This window comes from Clarias gariepinus, chromosome 1 (genome assembly GCF_024256425.1).
Source record: "Clarias gariepinus isolate MV-2021 ecotype Netherlands chromosome 1, CGAR_prim_01v2, whole genome shotgun sequence".
NCBI classification, from domain to species: Eukaryota; Metazoa; Chordata; class Actinopteri; order Siluriformes; family Clariidae; genus Clarias; species Clarias gariepinus.
Genome location: NC_071100.1, coordinates 47,925,001 through 47,947,500, shown reverse-complemented (window position 1 = coordinate 47,947,500; position 22,500 = coordinate 47,925,001). Strand labels below are relative to the sequence as shown.

Here is a 22,500-nt window from a genome sequence, read left to right as displayed (position 1 = left end):
GACAAAAAAAAGAAAGAACTTTATGAAGCTTAAAACAAAAAAAAAAGATGGATATGAAAATATATGAAATAAACAAACAATACATTAAAGAAGAACTGAAAGAAAGAGAATACAACAGTAAAGAAAGAAAGAAAGGAAAAAATTAACTTGTTAACTATTTGTAGCCGTTAGGAGGATGTAGGTGCTTTTCTAGCCTTACTTTCTCCTCATTGTCATAAAAATAAAAAAAAAAAGCTAGCTTGCTTAATGAATAACAAGCAGGGTTCTAGCAAACTGCTACATTTTCGTAAGTAACTTTTGTAAGGACAGCTCTAGTGTGACTTTAGCAAACAAAACAAACTAGCAGGAGGGAAAGCCAAAACTAGCTAGAACGTTTGCTAATCGGAGAGACATTTGAAAAACATTGCTACTGTTAAGTTTGTGCTACAGTTCAACAATACTTGAAGTAACAATCGAAGTCTGGTTTCTGACTCTTTTTATCAGAACATTAGTTTCACAGTCTGTTTATGGCAACTTATGAATATTAAAGGCTGATAAATTTGACCTTTTCTGTTATTTGCACTCTTTCAACTAATCAAGATAAAGTAGTTGATGTTTAGTGTAACCTTTAGCCTTAATGGTTAGCTAGTTTATGCTAGTCAAGATTGTTTCTCAGGAGTCTGTCAGTTAAAACATAGTCAAAGTAAATATCTGTATGAGGTCACATGATTAAAAGGTTACGTAATTAGTGAACAGCTTGCTCGTTAGCTTGTCCCTCACATGGTGTTTGTCTGATATCTGGGTTCCTGAAGACACTATTGTCCAGTGACACTTCTTCAAGTCTGTAACCTCTATAAAATCAAAATGTTTTTTTTTTTTTGAGTTATCATCATGCTACCTGAGGTATGTACTGTATGTTTATCTTACTCATCTTTGTGTTTCTCAAAACGAAATAAGCTATTTAATTTGTCGCCCTGTCAATGGTCTACATTATCGAACTTATTGAACAAACAGCTACAAACTTACAGATGTAAATATAGCCTATTACTTAGCAAAACAGGTCTGTACTGCAAATTAGCATGTCGCTCACTGCTGGTTATTAGCTACTCTTACAGACTTGTAGTTCCCAAAAAAAGGTTCCTGAAGTTTCTGTGGAGATTAGCAATGTTGTTTGGATATATTGCAATGTAGCATTCAGCTATTAGTTAGCATGATGCACATATGGTATAAATTAGCAAAACAAATAATCCATTTGATGTCAGAGATTATAAAAGGGCGGTTTTTCTTGTTAAAGTACGAAATGTATTACACCATGGCAATTAGCTTGATGCTAATTGCTATTTCTTAGCTTCTGATACTTGACTGTGTAGTAAAGAGCTCCCTGAAGGTCCTGTTTAGTTCTTGGCTGTTTGGATAAACAGTGTCAAGAGAATTAGTTAGCAATATTTATCCAAGAAATACAATATATAACAATTTTATTATTTGTACAGTTCATATGATGAGAATTAGTAGTAACTGACTTCCGGCTGGAAAGGTTTCCCTCTCAAGATATAAATATAGCATTATTTAGCAAACAGTGCCATGGGTGATGCCTTTGTTCGGTTAGCATGATGCTAATTTCTGGTCAGATTTGCCGACATTCCTGGTTGAATAGGTTCTTGAAGCAAAGCAGCCTAGATTGATGATGCTCTTCATTGTTAGCACAAGGCTAATTGGTTGTAATTTGCTTTCATCAGTGCTAAAGGTGCCTCTGTAGTTCTTGGGCACACAGCTTGGAGAAGAACTTGTGGTAACAATGGTTTTATTTCTCAGAGCAGTGTTGTCAGTTAGCATCATGCTGACTAGCTCACGTGGATTATTTCTCAGCGCTGCCTGCTGAATAGGTTCCTAAAGGCGCTGTTGTAGTTTTTGTTGAAGGCGGTGTAGATGAGCGGGTTGAAAAAGGAGTTAGAGTATCCGAGCCAGAGGAAGACGCTCTTCCAGATGGGTGGAATGTCGCAGGAGCACAGCGGGATGATAAGCTCGGCCAGGAAAAACGGGATCCAGCAGAGCACAAAGACGCCGATCAGGATTCCCACCATCAGCGCGGCACGACGCTCCTTCTGCTCACGCCAAGTCTCACCCTCGGGCTGGAACGACACGGCTGCATGACGGACACTGAACGCCATCTGGGGCTGTTCCGCTGCCTCCTTCACCTGAGGGCCAGGACACAGGAAGGTAAGATGCACTGTACATCATTTATTATTCTGCACTTTACATCGGGCACAAGGCTCTGTACAAGTTTCTTTCTTTATAACTCTTGACTCTATATATATATAATGCAATATTGACTCTGTATGAACCAAACACTAAAGAGTTTATAGTTAAGCAAAACTCATGCTTAACTAAAGCAAAGGAAATAATAAATGAAGGAGGACAAATATGCCAGAAAACAATGTAGCAATAAATAAAAAGATAAGATATATCAGAAAAGGCAGGATGAAAAAAAGAAAGAAAACATCAGAAACCCATAATAAAGAAAGAAAGAATAAATCAAGAAAATATAATAACAATAAAGTAAGAATATAGTAAGCAAGCAAGAAAGAAAGATGACCCCCCCCCCCCCCCCCAAAAAAAAAAAAAAAGTTGCATACTCTAAGATTTCATTCTTTAAAATAACTTTGATTACAGCACACCCACTGAGGTGAAATGATTCCTCATGTTCCCAGCATCCTGGAATATGGCCGTGCCATCAGGTAAGAAAATAACTCCATAGATGTGTTAACCAGGGACCTCATGTATTAACGCTGCGTACGCACAAAAACTTTGCTTACTCCAGTTTTCACGCTCGCAGTCGGATTTACTAACGGTGAAATTAACGTGCGAATCTGCGTTCTTCCTCGCCAACTTCATGTCTTGCGTACGTGTAGTTCTTGTGTGTGTTTGTTTTATTTCCATTGGCGACTCCTAGAGCCAATTATGTTAAATTGCACACTACAAAGTATCGCACCAACACATATGAAAAACATTGCTATTAATTTATAATTGATAAAATGGGTTAATTAACACAATATTTTCCTACCAATTATGTGATTTAGAACATATAAAAGCATTTGCAAATGTACACAACCCTTAGTCTATGGCAATGGCAGTGTTGGCCTTATTAGAGGACATTGTCAGTGGCCAAATCCGAAGGGACGCGTTTTTAGGGATCACAGTGATTTTCTGGCCCACGATGATGACTGGCTTATTAGCCGTTTCAGATTTCCAAGAGCTATCCTCTTGGACCTCTGTGCTGAGGTGGATCCAAATTTGGAAAGAGAGACAGCGAGGAGCCACGCAATACCCGTTCCCTTACAGGTGCTGACAACGCTTGGTTTCCTGACAACTGGTTCTTTCCAAAGGGAACTGGCAGCTCGCTCGGGGTTAATCCAGTCGTCTTTGAGCCGTGCCATGTCAGCGGTATGGGATGGGATCATCCGCATGTATAGCAGGTAGCCTATATAAGGTTTCCATACCATGCAGTTGACCAGCCAAACATTAAAGCACAATTTGCAGCGATCGCCGGTTTTCCTAATGTAATCGGAGCGATCGACTGCACACACACTGCTATAAAGGCGCCATCTGAAGACGAATTTGCATACGTGAATCAGAAACATTTCCATTCAATAAATGTGCAAATTATATGTGATGCTCAAATGCGCCTAACAAATATTGTGGCAAGGTGGCCTCATAATTCATTCATCCTCACAAACAGCATGGTTAGGATGAGGCTCCAGGGTGGCAGGGTGCGCGATGGGTGGCTTCTTGGTGAGTGATGTATTTAAAGATATTATTCCAGCTAAGTTTTTTTTTTATTTTGTTATTAATTTCGGAGGACAAACTTGCAAATATCAGTTTTTCTCCGGTCTACCTCCGATAGGAGCAACTCCAATTCACATTCTGTGAAGTTTCTCTTCTTGCTTGTTTTTGCCATTGCTTTTTCGTTTGGTTTTGCCAAAGTGGAGTCATTAACATATTTATACGGAGGAGGAGGCAGGGAGGGGTTTTGCGCTCGTGCACGTGCGCTCAATTTCACGTTAATTCGGATGTACAAAGAGAATACGCGTGGGATTCCGCGTACGCAGTGTTTCATACATCAGATTTTTTTTACTGTGTACGCACATTTACAGCTTTGTCCATACGCAATGTTTTAGTATGAATTCAACGCAAGTCTTTGTACATGAGGCCCCTGGTCATTCAGTACCCTCTCAAACATTTTTTTCGGTTGATTGTTTTACCATGCATTTCAGGGTTTTTTTCTGACCCCATTTCTCCCACAAAGTTGACACTTCAGCACTATTCGTCCAAACTTTGATAATGTGGTAGAGGCTTCTTAACCCTATTCCAGTCATTTTAAGTTGTTTTCTTTGCTTGATGCAATCCAATAATTTGTTCCTTCTGAATGGGTTTTTTTTTCTTTTTGGCCAGGCAGTGTATATGGGAAAATTTGGAAGAAAAAAAGAAAGCAAAATAAACAAAAAAATTTGATTACATCAGAAAATAAAAGAGGAAAGAAAAAATTAGGAAAGACATGAAAAAAGAGAAATGAAAAATATTTAATTAAGTTTAATAATAATAATAATAATAATAATAATAATAATCACGACAAAGATAAAAGAAAAAAAGTTAATGGAAAGAAAGAAGGAGAAAATCTATCAAATTTGTGAGAAAAGAAGATGGGGAAAAATAAAAAAAAAATAGTAAAATGGAATAAAAGAAACAAAGAACAACAATAAATAAACAAATAAATGAACAAACTTAAATATTAGAAAATGCATAAAAGAAAAAGAAAGACATGAAGCAAGAAAATAAATAAAAAACATAAATAACATAATCAGAAGCAATATGAGAAAGATCATGATAAACGGAAGAACATAGAAAGAAATACATGATGCAAAACTAAAAAAGAAAGAGACAGAAAAAAGAAGCAAAAGAATAAGTTAAAAAAAACACGATAGGAAGCATTTTTTTTTTTTTTTGAAAAACCTGGTCAGCAGTTTGTCTTTGTATCAATGAGCCAGATATGGCACTAACCTGTTAACTTAGCTCATGTACTGTAGTGTTCACTAATGAGGTCATCCACTCCTCATAGTAATGTGACTTGCTATCTTATTGATTAGCGAGATAATAAACGCGAGCGCATCATAGACCCTGCAGAACTTACAGTACATCTTTACCCAGTTTACCATTTACCAGTGACTAACAGGATGATTTTTTGAAGTCTGAAAGTATTGAAAGTATCATCTCCCTGATGTGGAAACAGACATCTACTGTAGGGAGCAGATTGTACTGTATGTAAAAGTGCCCAAAAGAGTCCAAAACCCCTGCAACAGGCTGGCATTTGTTCGTGTTCTCACCCAGCTCCAAAATCTCCTGTTGAGCTTTTATAATGACATAAAAGGGGTCTCTGCTTTTCTCCCCATCTCCTTGTGTCTGATCTAAAATGACGCAGAATTCGGCTGATGCTATTTTATCACGTTTTCCTGTCATGTCTGATTGCAGGAAATGCATCAGGCTCGTCAGATCTGCTCCTCTCCTGAATGATACGACGAACATGAAATGCTCCAGAGTCGTTCTGGTTTTTAAAATGAAAATGACAGAGAAACAAGCTAAGGGGATTTCCATCAGGATGAATAAAAAGCTCCTGTCACTCGGGCTGTGTATACCTGTGTTTATGGTAATCTGTGTGAAAAGGACTACAACACCATGTACAAGATGCCTTAATGACAGATAAATAATAGATAAACTGCTGATGCTTACAACGTTTGTCACCTCTGGTTATAATCCTAAAGTGAAACTGGTATTTATTTCTTATTATTTTTTTATTTATTTTTTTTATTACATACCCCTCTCCCCTGCCTAAATTGCTCAAGCAACAGATATTAGTGTGGCGCAGGAGTAAAAGGAAAAACGGGGAAACAGCAATCAGGCAAGAAATGAAAAAATAAACAAAGGTGGAGAGCGAGAGAGAGAGAGAGAGAGAGAGAGAGAAATAAATAAAAAAGAATGTATAATTATTGTGAGCCAGGAAAGGTAGAGCGCAATTTTTCTAAAGGGAAAGTCTTGTTTTCTTTAATCTAAAAACCCCTTAAATAGCAAATGACTGTAAATAAGAAATGTAAAAATTCATTTAAACCATCAGCAAAAAAACCCTAACTGTTTCAGAGAGAGAGAGAGAGAGAACAGTGAAGGAAAGGAAGGCATTTGAAAATTGTAAAGGAAATTGTGAGAAACATAAAGAAAGAACGAACGGAAAAAAGGAAATCAGACAGCAAACAAAAAAAAAAACAGAAGACCAAAAATGCACTAAGGGAAAAAAGAAATATCAGACTAAGGAGTAAGAAAGAAAGGAAGAAAGAAAGAAAGAAAGATAGAAAGAAAGGGAATCAGAAAATTGTAGCAAAAGAAAGAAACAAACAAACATTAATACCAGAAAAATTAAGAAAGAAAGAAAAAAAGAAGAAAGACATCAGTTCATGAAGAAAGAAAGAAAGAGAAAGTAAGAAAAATGGAGCATCATCGAAAAAAAGGAAAGAAAGAAAATAGGTGTGCTGGCAAAAAGAAAGAAAGAAAGAAAGAGATGGACAGGCTAAACAAGAAAAAAAAATTACGAGAGATGGTAGAAAGGAAAAAAGATAAATAATGAGCAGAGGGGTGGAGACAAATCGAAAGAGGAATAAAGCAAGAAAATGGGCTTAAAATGGATGAATGAAGTGAGACGAAAGAAAGTAAGTGACAGGAGTGATAGAGTGAGAGAAAGAGGCAAAAGTAAAAAATGGAACCAAAGTCAGGGTAAATCAGGGACAGGAGAAGGGCAGAGGTACAGTAATAAAAGATGGCTCGAGAGACAGAATAAGACAGAGCGAAAGGTCTCGGCAGTGGAGGCTGAAGCCTGACTCTAGTGTGAAGGTACTGGATAGTCGTTAAGGTGTGAGACTCCGGGAGAACCGCGGAGAAGCTTTTATCCTCCCTCGCTCGGGCCGGACATGCGCCCGTTCTCAGTGTGAGTCACTTTAACACCGTCGCCTTGTTATTGTCACACAAAATGAGCCACGGCCGACGTGACATGGTAGCGTTACGACGCGTGAAGACCCGCATGAGGTCCACATTATCCTCGTCTGAAAAAAAAAAAACTGCCTTGAAAAATTTTTTATTCTGGTGAAGCGCTCCTGCTGAGAATAATTGGCTCCTTTTTTTTTTTGTTCAGCAGGCAATCAAGCACCTTCCTTTTTTACAGCGTGAGATCGTCTCTCTAGCATCAACACGGACATGAGCAGCGGGAGCTAGCCAGACTGTTAGCGGTGTTACAGGTTTCTATTAGCACACTGCTGTTTCTATAGTAACGACTCATTCACAGAAACAGATTAAAGAATGTGTGCTATTGACATTAGCGGTCCAGCTGTAGCTTCTCTGGCATCGCTTTGGGGTTTCTCAGAAACGTGCCGATTACGTACCGAAGCGAACTCAGCTCGCTCAACAGCTGATGTAACTCTAGGCGGACAAAAAGTACCACATGTTGTTGTTTAGTGAATTGCTGTGATGTAAGAGGAGCAAAACGCTTCGGGACCTGATGTTATAGGAAAAGGATAGACTTTGGTGTGCTAATGATAAGAATTTATTACTTGAAGAAAGAAAGAAAGAAAATGAATAGAAACTTTAAAAATTCACAAAAGGAAAGAAGAAAAGGAAAATATGAAGCAAGAAAATAAATGAAAAATATGAAAGATGTTAACAAATTATAAGTCATTTTCATAAACATGAAATCAAGAAAGAAAGAAAATGCATTCGAAAAATAATAAAGAAATAAATAGAGAACGACAATACATCAGAAATTTATAAAGAAAGAAAGAACATCAGAAAACCATGAAGAAAGAAATACATCAGAAAGAAAGAAAGAGAATATTTTAGAAAAGTATGACAGAAAGAATGAAGGAAGGAATGAAAGTCAGGAAGGTTAGAAAAAAAAATGTCAGAAAAAAAAGAAAGAAAATATAAACTGAGGAAAATCACAAGAGAAAAAAAAGAAAAAAAAGAAAAAAAACGAAAAAAGAAAAAGAGACATGAAATAAGACATTTTATAAAATATAAGAAAAGGAATAAGAACAATCTGTTAAAAGAACATAACTAGAAAGAAATACATGAATACATTAAAGAAAAAAGAAAGAAAGAAAGAAATTCTGGTTAAAAAAGTGCAGCTGGTTAGCTACCATGCCAGATTTATACTTCTTATCTTATGTACAGTCTTCTTTGTCTTTGGGCTGTTCCCTTTCAGGGGTCGCCACAGCGAATCATCTGCCTCCATCTAACCCTACCCTCTGCATCCTCTTCTCTCACACCAACTAACTTCATGTCCTCTCTCACTGCATCCATAAATCTCCTCTTTGGTCTTCCTCTAGACCTCCTGCCTGGCAGTTCCAACCTCAGCATCCTTCTACCGATATATTCACCATCTCTCCTCTGAACATGTCCAAACCACCTCAATCTGGCCTCTCTGACTTTATCTCCAAAACATCTAACGTGGGTTGTCCCTCTGATGAACTCATTCTTGATCCTATCCGTCCTTGTCACTTCCAAGGAGAACCTCAACATCTTCAGCTCTGCTACCTCCAACTCTGCCTCCTGTCTTTTCTTATGTACAGTAGCGCCCCTTAATAAACTAATGCTGATTAGCGAGCTAGTAAATGCTAGCGCCTCACAGACCACAGCAGCTTCCTGTGGCATTTGCATATATATATATATATATATATATATATATATTTTTTTTATTTACAAAACTACTGTTTGTGACTTTTAAAATGCAGGCTGCACGTAAACTGTCGCAGCTACATCACTAAACTGTGTGTGTGTGTTTGATGTTTTTTATTTTCATAAAACCTGAACAGGGACATCTGCAATGCTCCAGTCAGCCAGTCGGGGGCACCAGACTGGAAGGCTACGATGACTCAAACAACTCGGTACAGCCGTGGTGAGAAAAAAAGCTTTTCAACACGTCAACGCGTGAGGCTGACCGGCCACGGCAGCAGAAGAACGCTCGGATGCTGCAGTGGTGGCATCCATACGATCCCGTCAACCGTGCTGTTTTGTTGGATGATCCCAGGATACGAACTGGGAATACACTGCAGACGCCATGAATCCGCAGGGGTGCTCAATATCCTTTTTAATTAAAAATGATATTATGCAGCTTATCGATGCCATTTAAGTCAAGTTCGTTCCAGCGAGCTTTAATATTCCTTACTTTTATTCTAGCACAGAAAAGAAAGCAGTGCATTTCAGACTTATCCTGGCTCATCAGCTTCTTTTGGCATGGACAGGGCCATTGAGGACATTTTTTCGCCTCTGCACACTTTCTTTATGCTGACATTGACCAGAGAATCACAATTAGGAGCTGGTGTGTGTGTGTGTGTGTGTGTGTGTGTGTGTGTTTGTGGAAGGTACATAAGGTACAAACTAAATGCTAATTCCATCCTTTCATGATGGTGTGTGTTTTTCTTGAATGCAAAATGAGAAATCCTATTAGAGCAGTGAAAGTGTGTGTGTGTGTGTGTGTGTGTGTGTGTGTTGTGGCTAAATAACAAGCGCTACCATATCCGGAGGCTAATTGCAAACCTGAGTTTGGAACACCAATTATTATTATGATTTTTGTTTGTTTGTATTACAATTCATGCAGTCGTTAAATCCTTACACTGTTCAGTGTTTTAGTAGGACTGTTCCTGTGATAATTGGTTGAAAGAATGTGGCAAATAATTAAGTAAATACAAGGGGCATTTAAGTCGAACCAGGACCTTACATCATGGTGCACCTACAGTACAGTAGAGTACAGTACAGTGATGAGACTCTTGGCCGCACTAGAACATTCAAACAGTGCAAAAAAGGCTGTACTGTATGTCTATGAACGATGATCCCGGCCAAGGTTGCTCGAAGTCCCCTGCATTGGAACGCCTGATCCTTGAAAATCGACAAAGCAAATTTGCAGAAGAGACACATCTGTATGTGAACTGTACACACCATCATTCACCAACACCACTTGCACATTACAGAAACTTGGGCTAGAAGTTATTGCCACATCCCCCATACAGTCCTGACCTCGCTCCAAGCCATTTCCACATGTTTGGCCCATGGTTGCAGACATGAAGCAGAAATTTCGATCATGGCTCCGGCGGATTGAAAAAACTTTCTACCTTAATGATATCCAAGCACAAGTGCATTAGTGTTGCAGGGGATTATAAAGAGAAATAAAGGCATGTTATTCTGTACAATCAAAAGTCCAGATTTAACTTGAACACCCCTCATATATTAAATGTTTGATTTCTTTTGGTCTTACCTCGATAATCTCCGCCATCGGCATGATGGTGTTGGTCTTGCGTGATCCAATGCGAAACTTGGCAGCCTTGTAGATCTTCCAGTACACAAACAGGACGACGCAGAGAGGCAGATAAAAAGCACCAAAGGTGGAGAACACCGTGTATGACGGTTCCTGGCTGACCTGACACGCCAGATCCTCCTCGGAATACGTCTCTCCCCATCCGAAGAGTGGCGACAAAGATATGACAGACGAGAGCAGCCACGTTAGTCCAATCATGACGTTGGAGATCCTTTTCCGTGTCTTGAGCGTATACTCGAGGTGACGTGTGATGGACCAATAGCGGTCGAGCGCAATGGCAGTCACATTCCAGATGCTGGCTGTGCAGCACAGGACATCGCAAGAAATCCAAACTTGGCAAAGCGCTTTCCCAAGGATCCACTTGCGGCCGTAAAGTTCTCGGACGAGGCTCAGTGGCATCACCAGCCCAGCGACCATCACATCAGAGATGGCCATCGAAGCCACCAGGTTGTGAGGAACACGGTGGAACGTTCGGACTCTCAAAATGGTCACCAAGATGAGAAGGTTCCAAATGAACGTAGCCACCACGAGCATGGCTAAAAGTGTAAGCGTGAGGACGCTGAACACTGAGAATGGACGGTATAAGTTTCCCGGTTCTGGTCTGCTGGTCAGATTTGATAAAACAGTGCTGACATTGAGATAAGGCATGTTGGCCATCAGGGGACTAGCAGAGTAGCATTTGAAATGATTTATCGATGTTCAAGTGAATCAGGTCTCTGGAATCTCAGAGTCTGCGCCTTGTGAATAAACATTGCTTTAATTGTGGTGTCGAACTTTTGAGCTCGAGATTTCAAGCTAATATAAAAATTTGTGTTTCAAAGATTCTTTAAGCTATCAAGACCCCCATGACATGGTGGTGGTAGTTTTAAATTGTGCTTTTGGACAGGGTGTAAAAGTAAGGTTGATAAGTGCTTGACATTTTGACCTTGTAAATTAAAAAATCATCTGATTAGGATTTGAAATTGTGCTAAGATTAGATTAGCAGTTAAAATGTTAGCTTTAATAGCTTTAGTTTCAAAAAGCATGGGTCAAGTCAGTAAACTTTCTGCTATCTGTGGAGTACACATGGCTGTATTTATCATAAAGTTTTCCTGCTGTACCTTGCTAGATACGAGATTAGTATGAACGTCCATCAAGTTCTCAGTCACTCAGAATTGAGTTGTTGAAATTTGGAATCGAGTTTGCTTTAAAAGTGTGTACAGATTAGTGTATTAGCATGGAAAAATTCGAACCTTTCCTATTCCTTAGGAGTTTTTGTCAATCTTTTTTACTTGCACCTAATCTTATTGCTGTTGAAACTTAAGCTGAAACCTTAAATTAGCAGCTTTTCATGTTAAGTTTAAATAAATAAGTTCCATAAACCAAAGTTTGAATATACAGGACTTAGCATAAAAGATACGGTAGCATGGGATATTGATTTAATTAGCTGATTATAACTTACATATTAAAAAATGGACGTCGACTTAAACTAGCATTAGAAAGTCTAAGCTCTAAAGTTAGTGTGAGTCACATGATCGTAGTCTTTACAAACGACCTGTTGGCTTTAATGCATCCTGCTCCCCTTTTTTGGCAGCGAGGTTTTACGACTCCATATCAACGCTCGCTGCTGTAAATCCAGCTGCTTTCAGGCTGATTAAAGGCAGCAATCCCACGACGCTCATGCATGGCCGGAGATCGGAAGTTTTGATCTCGTCTGGTTTATTCCTGGCCGTCAGCCGGTGGTCGAAAAGTAACATCCTGAAAGACAAGAAAAACAGAATTGAATAACACAAAGAATAAATCACTCGCTCCTCCACAGCAAGACCTGATGAAATTTTTAAACAGAGGCGCTGCACGCTTGCACGTTTGCCAAAAATACCCCACAGTCCTGACATCTTTGTCTGCTAGAAGGGTTCGCGAGTTCTCCACGAGCAAAATGTGTCTAAGAGGAAAAAAATAAATAAAATCTATGGATAAGAGCCAAGCTGATGGAGAAGGAGACAGAGATGGCTCGCTGTCAGACAGGCCTGCGTGACTTTTATGTGCGAATAACAAGCCAGAAAGATGCCCGGACGCGTCCCCTGTCCAACCTCTGAGACTTTGTCACCGGATTGGACGGATAGAGGTATCATCGTCACGCCTGCATTGACTGCTCTACTTAAAAGAGGTGTGGGTGGGAAAGGATTCACACTATCACACTAGGCTATTTATGGAGCACCACATGCTCAGGCAAGACTTTCAGCCTCTATACTCCTCTGTAGAAGTCGATTTTTCTTTTAATTACATCTGAGGCAGGACGGTTTAGAGATTACAGCTGTGACAGCTGTTCTAACATCTCTAACATCACGAGAGGCTGATTGTTACACGATTCTGCTGCATAATAATCCTTAAGCACCTTTCGCTAGCTTGAGGCACTTTGCATCGTCTTCTGCTGACACAAGCACATACACACACACACACACACACACGCACAAGATGTCTAGTTAGGATCTAAATTGAGGTCCTGGATCTGATGCTGTCAAATGAACCCTGAGAAAATTAAGAGGCAAGGGTAAGAGAGGATTATTAATAGCTGTATTTATTATTTATTAAATTGAATTTAAGATAGTTTTTTAAAGGAAAAAGCTGCCTGGAAATGAGAAATGAGGATGGAAAAAAAAATATATATAAATATATATATATTCTTGAAATTTATTGTTTTTTTTTCTCAATAGCAATAAACCTTGTATCGACTCCATGGGAACACTAACACAAAAGACACTAAAATCAATAATGACGAAACGCCGGAATGAGCTCAGCGCATAAGCAGGGCAGGGTTTAAAGAGGCCCCTTTTCACCCCCCGTCATCCTCCACGCTCAATGACTCACAAGCTTGTCTCACGCAATAACCCCCCGAGCTGCTGAAGCAAGGAAGGATTCTCATCGCTCCGCCGCTCGTTCGTCAGAAATCAGTGAAGAGACGCTCTAGAGGTTAAGCGTAAAGAAACGAGCGACACGCTCTCAGACAGGGCATGAAAAAGATGAAAACTAACAAGATGTGTGAGATGTATAAATGCAAATACAAGCGCTTGCATTTTTTTTTTTTTTTTTGCTGTAGTACAACTTTGATGCGAAAGTTTGCACACCTCCACCCGTTGAAAGTAACTGGTTTGACTAGTCTTAAGAGTTTCATAGATTTCATGATCTTTACAACCTGCTCCTCCTAAACAAATCATTAGAAAGTTTAACTGCAGGAAGAATTAATACCTTAAAGATCACTAATATACTGTACTTAATGAACTGTAAAATTAAAACTTCTTGCTTATTATTCAACATTGTATAGGAAAACATCTGTGATTAGAGACCAAGCCATGCTTAGTGATAAAACCAGTACTATGATGTTTAAGTATAGCTTTTTAGACAAAAGCAATATACAATGGAAACTTGAATTACGAGCATAATTCTTTCCAAAAGTGGGCTTCAGTCCTCTACGTTTGATCTAAAGTTTAGTATTCCAAAAACTGTAAAACTCGTAAAACTCATAAAATTGTCTCATAGGAAATAATGGAAACTTGAATTATTCGTTCCACAGCCCCAAAAAATAAATACATAAAATTAATTAACACAAAATATAAAGTAAAAATAAAACAAATTAACCTGCACTTTACCTTTATATCCAGACAGATAAGTGTTTCCGCAGGGGCTGTGTGTTTGTTTATGTGTGTGAATCTAAAGAAAGAAGAGAGGAGGAATCAGCCCTCCCACATGATACTTGGTTCTCGTAAACCAAGACTTACTCGTTTTCCAAGTCAAAATGTATAAAAATTTTTTGCTAGTCTTGCGGAACACTCGCAAACCGCCTTACTCGCAATCCGAGGTTTTACTGTATACTGTACGTAAGGAAAGTTCCTGATGTTACAAAGTCAGCTTCTTGACTCAGTTTTCTGCATTCCTCATTCAGATGATGAAAATCTCATGAGGTGACGTCCTGAAGGTTTGCCAGATTTTCTCAAAATGATGCATTCAAGATGGCATCTAAAAACCAGCGCTGTTAAACAACAACATTGATGAGTGAAAGTCTGACAGAACAAGGCGGATGTGCATCGCCATGCAAAATCATGACGCCCTCAGATATCAGTCCTCTACGTTTGATCTAAAGTTTAGTCTTCAGCTCTTCAATAAGCGTCTCACTGTAATGTGCATTTATTTCCAGATATAATGTTCTAATGCTGAACCTTGAGAATCCCAGAAAACTGTAAGCATTAATGAATTTTTCAGCTGATGGTCGACTTTTGAACGTTTTTCTCGGTTGGTGATTGAAGATGTTTCTGGTCCATACTCTGCCATTTACTCTCTGACTTGTAGTGATGAATCCGCGTCTCGTCACCATTAATGATTTTCTTTAAGAAACTTGCTTTAAATGTTGTTTGCAGATATTCAGTTCAGTTCTGTTTACGCTCTTCTGTGAGCTGTTTCAACACCAGGAACACACTCAGACCAAAAAAAAAACCCACAAATCACTAGACACTGCTCTTCTTTCATGCAAATGACAAGCGCAGCATTCATTCTTCCTCGCAGTTATAAATAAACTGATAAAATACGTTCACACCTGCACAGCAATGCCTGGAAGACAGGAGCCTTGAACGGAAGCAGTTTTAATACAACAAATAAAGGTTATAGTGTGGGATCGTCTCAATCCTGTATATCAACATATAGCATGGAGAGTCCTTGTTAGGTATAAAGTACAAAACGGCTTCACACTCATTCTTCAGCAGGAGGAACTCTCTCTTGTATATCCAGTACACAGTACCAGGCAAAAGTTTGGACACCCTTCTAACTTCATGGTCGTTCCTGATTGTTATTTCTTTCTACACTGTAAAGCAATACAGAAGGCGTTTATTAAAAATGTGCAGTAATCTGCTCTGAACAGTTGATATTGAGATGTATATCTGCTACTTCTGCCCTGTAAAGCTTCATATCGGCTCTAATCTGCTGGTTGTTAATTGGTGATTTCTGAGGCTGGTGACTCTTAATGAACGTCTCCTCTGCAGCAGAGGTCAGTTTTTCAGAGGTCTTGCTTTCCTGGGAAGGTCTTCATGAGAGACAGTTTCATCATGGGGCTCGATAGGTTTTTGCAAAAGCACTCGACACAATACTGTTCTTGCAAGAACTGGTACAAAAAACTTGACCTTTATGTCTTAACATAACAAGCGACTGTTGCTTTTTAATTACCTGATGCTGTATGTGTTATTTTTTTAAATAAAAAAAAAAATCCAGTATTGTACACTACAAAATTCTAATGTGTTTGTAGTTTTTTTTTTTTTTTTTTAACACGCTTCGCTTTTAATTCACTGTTTGTGGAACATGATGAAATAATGGGATTACTTTCCACCTTCCCACGGTTTGAAGGATAATCTAACCGTGCTCAATTTAGGAAAGGTATGAAATCTTCACTACACGCCGATCTTCAGCTCTGAAAACAGCATCATGAGGTCGTGCACTACTGATGCCACGCTACAGAAATACCCACTCCTGGCTCAATTTTTGGTTTTACACCCTTTTTTCTTTGACATCTCTCTTCAATTCCCAGCTAAACACTCTGTTAACACCACACACCCAGACGAGACAGGAACAGGACTCCTACGCTACCTGCTCATTAGCGCACTCTGGTTGTTTCGTGTCCAGGGACTCCAGGTGATTTAACAAGCCGAGATGGATTATTGACCCGACCCGAAGGTCCAGTTCCCAGGGCTCTTCTGATTGGACGACAAGGCTCAAGGACTCCGGGGAGAAAAATAGAAGTACAGAGATGAATGAAGAGCTAGGTGCAAGGGGGGGGGGGGGGGTGTAGGGGAAAGTTGGAAAGATATATGTAGGGTAAAAAAACAGAGAGAGAGAGAGACGGAAAGCTGAGAGTTTCTGTATCGATGTTCAGGTGCCCTCTGAAGTGCATTAGGTTAGTGCCGAGTAAGGGAACAGAGCAAAGCCTCTGATCGATGGGGTGACGGCATGAGCGCCGTGTCTTATTGAGCTGCTTTCGATTATAGTAAGGACTTTGCTGCAAAATGTGTTCAAATGTTCACTCGGTGCGTTCAGTCTATTGTGTATGTGTGTGTGTGTGTGTGTGTGTGTGTGTGTGTGTGTGTGTGTGTGTGTGTGTGTGTGATGCATGTTTTCTTCTGTCTGAGGAAACAGAATAATCGGATTGGATTCCCCGAGACAGAACATGCAATCCTGGAGAGAGATTTTGTCAGAAAAAGGTTGAGGCTCAGTGCCATATTTATCTCCGAATACTGTGTTTATATCAGGAGTCTAGCTGAAGAGACTTCCAGTATTTCCTGGAAGTAATGTAGTGCTGCTCAAGCGCTGATCACTAAAGACGTGGAACCTGTTATCACAAAGTCACTACTTTAACATGGCTACTTATAAACAAAGGAAAGAGGTACAAAGATACTCTGCATATATATTTTTAATAAAAAGCTCTTCAGATACGGCGTGTACATTATACATTTACATCACGCTTCAAAAAAACATTTGAATCCAGAGTACGTTGTCTGGTTTGAAAATGCAAGTTTCAAGTAGCAAATGCAATATTACCACTCAGACACCGCAAATCCCGGATTTCTTTAAATTCTGATTGGCCCCGCATCCACAGCTGGTGCAGCTGCAAATTCACAGGTTTCTATAGTAACAGGGACTCGTGCAGCAACTCACCACATATACAGGTTAAAAAGCATGCCTAGTCATCGATATGGTGACATCTACAATAACAATAAGTCATATATTTAACTTTTAAGGAAGTAGACCACAGTGTTAGTGCTGAGTTTATTTTTTATGTTACACATATTATACAGACAATGTTTGTGCCAAAGAAGCTACTTTTAAAGTTTATGCAACATGGAAGAGACCAATCTTGCTTCCCTAAAAATTTTAAGTTGTTAACTTCAGCCGTTTTAAAGAGACGTTTTATATGTGCCCCAAAAACGATTATTTATATTCTCGCTTCTAGAAGGATATTACTTGTTAAAATTGTTGCTTAAATAGTTTTTTGGTAAAAGCTTAAAAAGCGAAAACTCGGTAGTGTCCGTAATCATGTCGAATTCATGTTGCAATATCCTAACTATTTTGTATTTTAGAGGATAGATTTTTTCAGGTTTATGTCTTTTTATGTAAAAACTAAATTGGCCAAGTTTCATCTAAATGACAGTTAAGATCGTTGAAATATTTAAATTAAAAAAAAGGTAACTGACACTACAGACATAAAAGGGCAAAGAACTGTATTTAGCAAATGTGTTTCCTTTTATCTGATAAAAATATAAATGTTTATGCATGTTTACAAAAATTGAATCATGGATTGGAAGATAAGAAGCATTAAGTATTAAGTTTATTCCTTGAAGTTTATCTCCAGGTCAGAAAGTCTGGTGAGGGAACGACTGTTTATAGCTGCTATAACATAATCGAGAACAGAACCTTGTTTTGTGGATGTTCCATATGATTAAATGTGATATAAAAATCTAATATAAAAATAGATGTTCCTTTAAAAAGAGGTATAAGAGAGAATAAACAGTTCAGGATTTGTTGTTATAATAAATGTTTTATGATACATAAACTGTACAGCAGTACCTCAGCATGCAAACGCCATGGCTCATATATATATATATATATATATATATATATATTTTTTTTTTTTTTCATTTTGTGCATGAATTAGTGAAGACATACTGCGGCACCACGGGTCCCAAGAATGTTATCAACGATGAAAGAAAATGAAGCTGAAGCTGCTTTCAGTTTGGTTTTTTAAAGCAGCTGGTGCCGAGAGGAATCATAAATTAAGGTTAAGTGAGGTTTAATGTCTATTTATTTCATATTTTACTACTTTTTATTGTATATTTTGATTGTGCAAAAATATGATCACAGTGTTGGAAATCGGTAATACTGGTAATATGATTTGTGTGACTGGAACAGATTATCCGCATTGACATTGCCGTAAGAACTCGCCTCCAGAACAGATCAAATTTGTATGCCGAGGTACGGCTGTAAAGTTAAACTGTGCTCGATAAACGATAGTTTTGTAAGGAGATGTGCAAAAATGAGTCGACTCTTTACATGGGCACCAGGACTCATGTATTAGAAGAAGGATATTTTCGAAAATGAAGTTGATGAATCTGACAGAGCGTTCTTTGGTGTTGTGACCACTTGGATTGAAATGCAGTTCTCTGGTACAGAAGGATAACGGAAACTTCTTTTTATTTGGTTAAAAAGTCAGGAGCAGAAATATAATCTTAATAATAAAAATAATAATATTGTCAATGCGAATACTGTGTGTAGTGAAAGATTTCACCGAGAAACTTTGGCCAGCTCCGTAAAAAAAAAAATTCAAGGCATTGTTTGAGAGTCAGAGGATTCAGTAAGCTGAGTCGAGCGGACATGTTTTTTGACAGAGCGAAGTCTCTGAAAAAGTTCTGTACCTCTCATACCAGAGAAGAGCTTTCCCAGATCCAGATGTCAAGCTGACCGTGAAATAACTGCCAAGTACTCAGTGAGGCGCTGAAGCTGCGTCGGGTATGACACCCTGGCAATGTATCTCACAATACATACTGTACTGAGCTTAAGTCATGTATGAGAACCAAGAGACAGGAAGTGAAGAATTGGGGACAGAAAATCTCCGACACCATGACCGGTACCAGAGCACAAGCTTGTGTGTGTGTGCACATGCATGGCTGTACGATGAAGAAGGGCTGCAAAAGCATGATTGTCCTCTGTTAACTTTGACCTTCATTCATGAAGCTTAGTTTCTCTCTCTCTCTCTCTCTCTCTCTCTCTCTCTCTCTCATGTCCTTCTTTAAGATTCATTTGTTCCTCCTCCTTTTCACTTATTCAAGCACTGAAACATATCACTAGCATAAAATCATATATTTTTTAGACTGTCTACTGTAGTGCTGGTTTGTGATTTTGCCTGTTTCTATAAAGTTGGTGTTTCAGCCTCAATACTGTAATGCTATATATACTGTATATACTATAAAATATATAAATGGTTTAGCTTATGCAATGATTATGAAGTGGTTAGGACTGTCACCTTGCACCTCCAGAGTCGGGGTTCGAGTCCCGCCTCGGGGTCTTTGTGCATGGAATTTGGCGTGTTCCCGCCGTGCTAGGTGGGTTTCCTCTGGGTGCTCCGGTTTCCACCTACAGTTCAAAGACATGCAGATTAGACTGATTTGCGTTCCCAAATTGCACGTAGGAGGTTCCTAACTGGATGGATGGACTGTAACACTAATTTATGTTGTATCTTGTTTGGTCTGTTTACTGTGATGTAATGCTCCTATAAGGCATTTTACCATGGTATATGTAGGTACCCTGGTCCCCAGATGGCACTGTACCTGCACTTAGGATTTGGGATTTGGGAGAGGTACCAGGATATTAACACATTCGGCTATACACAGTGTAAAACTTGTTCCATGATCTTGTCCTTATTTTTTTGAATCGTGCCGATGGTTGAACAATTCATGTTAAAAGAACAAGCAATGTCTGCCATCTTTCCACCTGGCTCCATACTCTCAATTATGTTCATTGTGATTGTTTAGCACTTCTTAGCAATACCAGCTTCATCGCAGCTGCTTTTATTCTCGCGTACGGACATCCTGGGATGCACGCTGCACGGATGTGATGCGAATCTTCAAAAGTTTTAACTTGAATGTTTATATGTAAGGGACTTACTATCTGTAATATGTTGTGTACCACCATCCTGCGATTAATACCATGGAACTTATTAGGTATCTTAATAACTGTCTACCAAAATTCACCAAGTATCTGATATGGTACTGTACAAAGCAGGATCTTCAATGCTGCAGAAATGTTTCTGTGTTCTGTGGTGGTAGGTGGGCTCTGGAACTGCCAATCTGCTGTAAAGAAAGTGGATTTTATCTCTGCCCTAGCTACCCATTACTCTTTTAACTTTCTGGCACTAACTGGGCCTGGATATCTCCTCAGAACTCAGCTACATTGGCTGCCCTATCCTCTGCCTACTGTATGTATTCTCTCACACTCCACGAGAAACTGGTACCGGTGGTGGTACGGGTCTCCTGTTGTCCAAGAGATGGTCCTTCTCTCCTATTACCCTGTCTCATCTCAGTTTTTCATCATTTGAATTTCATGCAGTTAAGGTAACCTCTTTAATTAACCTCCACATCTTAGTTATTTACCGTCCTCCTGGCTCTCTAGGAAACTTTCTAGATGAAATGGACATGCTTCCATCTGCTAACACTCCTCTCACTGTTCTAGGAGATTTCAACCTTCCATCTGATAAACTCCAATCGTCTTTCCTTTTTCATCTCCTTAACTCCTTCTCTTTAACTCTAAACAGCTGCCCTCCTACACACAAGGCAGGGAATTCTCTCGACCTTGTTTTTTGCTGCCCTTCCCCAGTCACAGATATCACTACTATTTCTCTTCATAAATCTGATCATTACCTGGTATCCTTCACCATAATCCTTCCTATTCTATGTAAACCTAACCACCAAAATGTCTCTTTTACCCGCAGAAACCTTCACTCTGTCTCCCCTTCCACTGTGTCTTCATGCACCCTATCATTCCTCCCAGACCCAGACTCCCTCTTCTCTCTACCACTAGAGACTGCGACTGAAACTTTCCTCTCCTCATCCATAGATCTCCTTCGCCCGCTGTCATGTAAACCTAGGAAGACGTCTTATCCTGCTCCCTGGCTATCTGATGTACTGCGCAACAACAGGAGAGAATTAAGAACTGCGGAGAGAAGATGGAAGAAATCGCAACTTGATGCAGATCTCATCTTTTACCAGACTCTTCTCTCCAAATTCTCATGGGATGTGACTTCTGCCAAAACTATCTTCTTCAGACAAAAGTTAGAAGCCTCTGCACATGATACTGGCAAACTCCACAACATCTTCTCCTCACTACTCAACCCACCAACTCCTCCTGCCCCTTCCTCTCTAAATGCTGACGATTTTGCCCCATTCAACGATGGGAAGATTGCAGCAATCCGCCAACCCTCGCTCTCAACCAAACTCCTACGGCAGAACCTCAGGAACTTCCCTTCCCTCCCTAAGCAAAATTCTCCAACCTGTCAATCGATGAGATTCAACATATCATCTCGTCATCTAACCCCACCACCTGTTCATTAGACCCAATCCCTTTCACAATGCTCCAGGCCATCTCACGAGACCTTCTTCTCTTCACCACAGTTATCATTAACCATTCCATATTATCTGGTCATGTTCCTGCTGCTTTTAAGAAGGCGAGGGTTATTCTCATCCTCAAGAAACCTGCCTGGACCCACCAGAAGTTAACAACTATCGCCCGCTATCACTGCTTTCTTTTATTTCCAAAATTCTTGAAAGAGCTGTTTATAACCAAATGTCTCTTTATCTCTCACAGAACAACCTTAATGATCCCAACCAATCTGGATTCAAAGTGGCACATTTCACAGAGACTGCCCTTCTGTCAGTCACTGAGAAGCTCCATGCTGCTAGATCTGCTAAACTGTCATCTGTCCACATCCTCCTGGACCTGTCAGCTGCATTTGACACGGTGAACCACAAGATTCTATTATCTATTCTTACAAGCCTTGGAATTTGTGGAACAGCGTGGCAATGGTTTGCTTCTTACCTAGAAGATAGGTCATATGAGATAACATGGAGGGGATCTACATCTGCCCCACGTAGACTCTCTACTGGTGTCCTGGAGGGCTCAATACTTGGTCCTCTTCTGTTCTCCCTCTATACCCGGTCTCTTGGTAAGGTCATATCATCGCATGGATTTTCATACCATTGTTATGCAGATGACACCCAACTTGTTCTCTGCTTTCCTCCCTCTGACACTCAGGTTTCCACCCGGATCTCAGCATGCCTGGCAGACATCTCATTCAGAATGCAGCAGCACGTCTCGTTTTTAACCTTCCCAAGTTCTCCCACACCACCCCACTCCTCCGCTCCCTGCACTGGCTTCCTGTAGCTGCCCGCATCAAATTCAAAACAATGATGCTTGCCTACAAAGCTAAAAATTGCCCAGCACCCACTTACCTCTCTGCGCTAATTACACCACGCACTGCACCACGTTCCCTCCGATCCTCCAGCACTGCTCGCCTCATCCCACCATCTCTCGGGATCGAGGGCGGCATTCATCCA

General features: G+C 39.7%; 1 protein-coding gene across 1 annotated transcript; it reads right to left on the bottom strand.

Annotated features, from left to right (window-relative positions):
• Nucleotides 1-1,563: 1,563 nt before the first annotated feature.
• htr5ab (5-hydroxytryptamine (serotonin) receptor 5A, genome duplicate b) lies at nucleotides 1,564-11,312 on the bottom strand. The gene is made up of 2 exons (XM_053502362.1): nucleotides 10,322-11,312; nucleotides 1,564-2,174 (listed from the first exon to the last, which is right to left on the bottom strand). The coding sequence occupies exons 1-2, from the start codon at nucleotides 11,036-11,038 to the stop codon at nucleotides 1,842-1,844; spliced, it is 1,050 nt and encodes a 349-aa protein (XP_053358337.1). The 5' UTR covers nucleotides 11,039-11,312; the 3' UTR covers nucleotides 1,564-1,841.
• Between the last annotated feature and the right edge of the window lie 11,188 nt (nucleotides 11,313-22,500).

Coding starts and splice junctions, on each gene's coding strand:
- htr5ab (XM_053502362.1), bottom strand. CDS start 11,038: ATGGCCAACATGCCTTATCTCAATGTCAGCACTGTTTTATCAAATCTG. Junction 2,175..10,321: donor CGATGGCGGAGATTATCGAG/GTAAGACCAAAA, acceptor CCTGGCCCTCAG/GTGAAGGAGGCAGCGGAACA.